At 45.5% G+C, this 6000-nt stretch overlaps 1 protein-coding gene across 5 annotated transcripts in view; it reads right to left on the minus strand.

The window, feature by feature from the left end:
• Positions 1-3383, minus strand: part of ANKRD17 (ankyrin repeat domain 17) — a 75110-nt gene extending 71727 nt beyond the window's left edge. For all 5 annotated transcript variants that reach the window (XM_042796603.1, XM_042796602.1, XM_042796599.1 and 2 more), the window contains exon 1: positions 3305-3383. In XM_042796603.1, the coding sequence (XP_042652537.1) occupies positions 3305-3337 (33 nt within the window). In that variant the 5' untranslated portion in view covers positions 3338-3383. The remainder of the gene's footprint in view (positions 1-3304) is intronic.
• Between the last annotated feature and the right edge of the window lie 2617 nt (positions 3384-6000).

Raw genomic sequence — 6000 nt, forward strand, 5'->3', positions numbered from 1 at the left:
TATTGCAGAGGCCTCCCTGATCTTCAGTTAGCAAATACTCCCAATATCACAATAAAAAAAATGAAGGTTTATTCGCAACAATTTTGAGTTTCAGCTCAAGGTGGGTGACAGATATTTACCTTGAGCTAAAAAGTTACAAGAATTTTTTTTTTAAATGCATGTACTAAGGACATAACACAACTGTCACACGTGGGCTTGTGTTATACTCTGGTCTGCTTCTCTAAAGTCAAGCACAAACAGGCTTTCAAAGAACCTAAGGTCAGAACACATGGTTGCTTCTCTTGAAAAGTCTCCAATCAACTCAGGGAATGTAAGTTTCCCCCTGTACTGTCATAAGCTTCCTAAGAGGATTTCTGTGGTGTCAGTCTGAGTTCAGCACACAACAGTAGGGATCGCATCCTCCTCTGTTGGGACAAAACACACCACATTTTTTCCAAGGGAGAAAATGTTTCTGTTGACTAGCTCAAGCATCAAAAACACAACTATGGGTTTATGCCTCTCTGAGTAATACACAAAGGTCTCCTGTAGCATAACGGATCCTTCACTAGCACACACAAGCCAAACCCTGAAAAAGACTTGTTGTCAGTCAGGTCACACATCAACAAAGTAGTATGGCCAAGATACACCTATCAGAACCACCAAACAAGCAGAAGCTAACTGCAGATTAACCCCACACTACATCCATTTTCTTCAATTGCGTTCCCACACAGTGCCTTCAACACTAGATTCAAGTAGCAGAGCCAAGCCAACGTTCATCTTCAGCTGCCCGCAGCAAAGCCAGCTCAAGCTCTGCATGAAGCACACCTTCTCTGAAGGCGGCATGAGCATGCAGCAGCTGGGACACCCCATTCAATCCTCTCGGCTAATGACCATTTCTGCCTGCAGTTGCGTTCAACTTGAAGAGTTATTTTAGTTTTATCCTCTGATAGGAAAGAAGTATTGGGAAAAATAATTTCTAACGGAGTCCTGCAACTTCAGTAATAAAACAAGAAGAGTCTATACTTTCACCTCATCTTGTTTCTTCCTCTCCCCAACGAAGCAGCCTTCAAACTAGGGCAAGCTACAACATGTGAACTATGAATTACTTGATTACCATCTACCTTCTTAACGCAGATGCCATGTTTGCCCCAGATGCACCCACCTGCTTCTTGCAGTGAGCACCCCTAACACAATTTGAGCCTCCATCTCTACACTAACTCAATGTAACTAGCACACTACAGAAAATGCCTGTTCCTCCTGTTTTAAATTATAACCAACTTCAGAGGTGAAAAGATTCTTGAAGATTTTATGAAGAGGCAAGGACTGATCCCTTCAGATTTAACTAAATACTAAGCAGCACCAAGTCTGTTCAGTAAAGCAGTGACCAGACATAAATTCTGCTGGCTAAGCTAGAGCAGCTCTCTCAGTCACCATGCTGCTGTCTCTGAATGAACATCAGAAACTGCTCCACAGGACTGAAAAAAAAAAGCCCTAATATGTGGAAAAAAAAAAAAAAAAACACACACCATAAACAGTGTTCAAAGTTACAATAGAAACAAGTTTAGAAAGAACCAACTTTTCCTTCTGGACCTGTATCAGTAATGGAAGACAATTACATTACTTCTACTGATGCACTAAGAAATTATCAACAGGCTCCACAGCTACCAGAGTATTTCAGAGATTCATGAACAACTGATTCAGTCATAGTTTCACACACCTGAAGTCAGACAAGCCATACTTGATTTTTGAAAATGTTTTATGTGGCTACAGTTGGTACCATGACCACAATGAGAATGTGAAGTGAAATTATCAGAAGTTACCATATCCTACTCTGAGAAGCAAGATATAACTGCTTAGTTCACACACACAAACCCAAAATACTGCTATACTGACAAAACTAATTTGCTGACTGCCTTTCCAAGACTATTAATACTAATATTTTATTAATTTCACATAATACAGAGTTGCACGTGACAATTGCAGTTAAAATAAAGAGAAAAAGCTTTCAGTACTCAGCAAGACAAGTGAAGTAGTGAAATATTTGTTTGATAGCAGAAAGCACAAGTTCACTTTAGATCTTCCTACCTCACCACAGAAACGCAGCAACACAGAGACGCACACTGGTAAAAATGTCTTGTTCATACATCTGTTCCAGTTTCTGAAGCACAAACTGAGGAGTTGTGTTAACATTCTGGGTGTAATGATGTTAAATAGTTCCAAGGTTCACAAGGAAATTAACAGCAACATTAAGTATTTCTATTGATTTAAAGTTTTAGAGCAATGTAATGAGCAGTGTAAGAATGGCCATTATGGGACAAAACCTACAGGCCAATGATCACTGAAAGCACTGGTTTGTTTAAATTTTGACAGCAACTAGTAAGGTAGCAGCTTCTTGTTACAATAAAGAATACATGTAAATATTTTTAAGTCATCTGGCAATGAAATCATGGTTTCACTTGCAAAACCAGAAAAACCACAGGAGCAACAACAACAAAAAAATATATTTCCTTGAACTATTATCGCTAATATAATCTGGAATAGAGATCTGTGTCACTCTGAACATAAGTTTCACTTCATCATTCCTAAGCACACCTCTCCATTTGGCTGAACAAGCATTTTCAAGTCTCACTCACAGTAAGGGAAAAATTGAATTTATTTCATACTGCAGAATCTACTTGTGCAGAGGAAGTAAATTAAGATGCCTGGAAACACCGTAACAGAAATTATATCAGCCTAACGCATATTCAGTGCAAGGAACAGTGGAAAGGGAAGGAAAATTTTTTTTAAAATTAAAAAAAAAAAAAAAAAAAAAAAGCGGAGTTATGACAAGCAGCCGTTCAGCATGAGGGCTGAGAGCTCCAGCGATCCCACCGCCGTGCCGGCCCCGAGCACCCCGGGGAGTCCCGCACCCGCCAGTCGCTCCCGCCGCGCTCCCCAGCGCGCGGGCGGCCCCCCCGCAGCACCCCCGCCACGCCGTGTGCTTCCCTCCCCCCCCCCCAGCCCCGACACTGAACCACGGGTGTCCCGCCCCCCGGGCTGGAAGCGGCCCCCCGCCGCCCTGAGGGGAGGAGGCCCGAGCGGCGCGGGGGGGCGGCTGCCGCGGCGCTCCAGCCTAGGCCCCGAGCGCGCCTCTGCAGCCACCGCCGAGCCCCGGGGCCGGGCGCGGGGCCGCCGGGGCCCGCCGGCCCCGCGCCGGGGAGGCAGGGCGGGAGGGCGGGCAGCCGGGCTCCCCGGCCCCGGCGCTTCCCCCGGGGCTCGGCCGCCGCCGCCTCCCCCCCGCCGACCCCGCGCCCCCCTTTGTTCTGCGGCCCACTCCCGCCCCTACCTCCAGGATGTCCTCCAGCACGTACGCCTCCATCGCGGCGGCCGCCCGCCTCCGCCCTGCCTCACCGCCCGGCCATGCCTCTCGCCCTCCCTCCCGCCCCACGCCGTCGCCGGGACGGACGGACGGACGGGCTGCCGGCCGCCCGGCAGCAGCACGCTCGCTTCTCGCCCCCCCCCCCCCGCTGTCAGCACGGGAACAGGAAATGGACTGTTCCACCCCGCGCAGGGCGGGCACCTACCACCCGAACGTGGGGGGAGGGGGGGGGGGGGGAAGGGGGGCGGCGGCCCCGGTGCAGCGCCGAGGGGATGGCCGGAGGCCGGCGCCTCCTTCGCGGTTCGTCAGCTCGGGTACCTCACCGAGCACTCGAGGTTTTTGTTTGTTGTTTTTTTTTTTTTGTTTGTTTGTTTGTTTTAAAGAAAGAATAAAGAATGAAAAAAAAAAAATTCCTAACGAAACCGGCTCCTTTTTACGTTTTCCATAGCGCATTTCACTGCCCTTCCCCAGCGGTAGGTGCTTCTCCTCGCCCACCTCCTCCGCCACCCACAGGTCCAGCACAACCCCCCAACTCACACACACATATATCACCCACCAGGAGCTTCCAAGTGTGGCCAAGGCCCCGACCCCCTCGCCCATCGCCCCCAAACTGGGCACACGGGTCTCCTCCCAGCAGGAGCTCCAGGGGGTCTCCTCCAGGGGACATGGGCCTGCTGCCAGATTCCGGGGGCTGAGGGGGGCTGACAAACTCCATGGGTGCACAGCAGCAGTGCTGAGGAGACCTCAACATACCTACACTTTCTGACTCGATAAAGTTCACAAATCCACTTCAGGTGGGTTTCCTTGAGTCTGTTTATTGCCATCCTACCCTAGCCACTCTTGCTAACAAAGCACACTCCTCAAAAACGTAAAGAAAGCCCCAATCCTTAGATTAAGCAGAGCTTTGGCATACCTCACTTTTTTTTTTTTTTTTTTGGTACTATGATCTGGCTTTTCATTACAGCAAAACCTCCTAAAATCCACTACACCATCTTACATGCTGCACTGTCAACTACTGCATTTACATGCTGCACTGTCAACTACTGCATTTCCAACCACTCCATTCTTCTCCACAGCTTGAGGGCAATGCAAGGTGGCAAGAAATCCAGAAATAGTCTGCAACACCAGTATCAAAGGTACTGACAATGTGAAGCAAGGTCTCCACAAGGTAGTTTTGAGAATCATCTCCACACTTCTCCGCTTCACCCAAAACATCAAGTGATAACTTGGATCAAAAAACCTGAAATTTTACACACTGCTTCAAACACTAGGTGACAGTGGTATCTATTCTGCACACAGCAGGTCAAAATCATTGAGCAATCATATCTGCAGCTCTCAAAGCATTAATTTTCCAGTTCAAAGAACACAGCACAATAAGTCTTGCCAACCCCACAACTCCCTCATTTTAGCAAAGCGCAAAAGGGTCTAATGGCCAAAGGAATTAAATTCACATTTTGACTTGAAGAAATGCTAGTAGTAATCATTTTTTAAAAATCAACATCATCTTTTCAAAAACAATCCTCTAATTGTAATACTCTCTTAACAAGAAGAATATTCTTACCAGGTTTTATACATCTGACCAGGCTGACTACTAACACCTCAAAGAGAATTTCTATTTGATCTGTCTATATTTTAGGCACAGATACATCCTTCTGCTAAAAATTCTAGCTTTTAACAGAAGAAAAAAGGGAAATACATCCTACTCGCCTACCAGAAAGTCCCTCATTTTACACAAACTCCACACTTGCTCAGGGTAGTCCATAGCATTTTTCCACCTTAGGGAACATACAATCACCTCAGATTTTACATTGTTTTACTAGAATTCATTCAAGAAACACCTCCTCTATAGGCTGTCCATCTTTGACAATGTGTAACTTGTCTTGAGCCTGTTGTCAGAACTTGGTATGTCCTACATAATTCATGTCACAGAAAAATTTTTATGCTATTAATCAAAAACCTTGCTGAACTCTGAACTTTGCTTGTTCAGCTGGTCAGGTTTCCTGCCAGAGGTACTACACTAGAAGAGTTAACTGATAAATCCAGCCATTACTATTTTGTCTGCTACTCATCCAGTTTGGGGGTTTCTTAAATTCTAAACAATATTAAGGAAAAAATAAATCTAATGACTGATCCTTATAGGAGGTTAACTCTGAGGACAAAACAGCATTTGCCAAGACTGACTATAGACTTCAACCCACTTAGGTTTGTCTTAAGAGTACTGTTTGCAGGATCACTTCTAGTAATGCCTTCCTAACTTCCTATCAAACTTTAGTGAGCATGGGTACCTATGGAAGCAAAAGCTCAATCTCAAATTAGATAGTCAGGAAGATCTGTAGAAGTCTTAGCTGCTATCAGGGAAATGAATCATACAGACATCTACTTATCACAGCCTACTTTCCATAGGAAACTTGCTCGTGCAAAAAAAAATCACAGAACAAAATTCCATGGTTGCTCTGGAGTAATGCTTTTAGGTCAGCATTTCTAATACCTTTAGTAAACCCTTGCAACTGAACCTGTATACATGCAACCTAGCAATTATACACAAATGTTAGCCATCGAGTACAAAGCCATCTCTGCCAACTCCAAGGATTCCTTTATATAAAAAAAAAAAAAAAACAACAAACCCACCAGCCACCACCTCCCACATAACACTCATGTCTCAA

This window comes from Tyto alba, unplaced genomic scaffold (assembly GCF_018691265.1).
Source record: "Tyto alba isolate M040663 unplaced genomic scaffold, T.alba_DEE_v4.0 Super-Scaffold_23, whole genome shotgun sequence".
In the NCBI taxonomy this organism is placed as follows: Eukaryota; Metazoa; Chordata; class Aves; order Strigiformes; family Tytonidae; genus Tyto; species Tyto alba.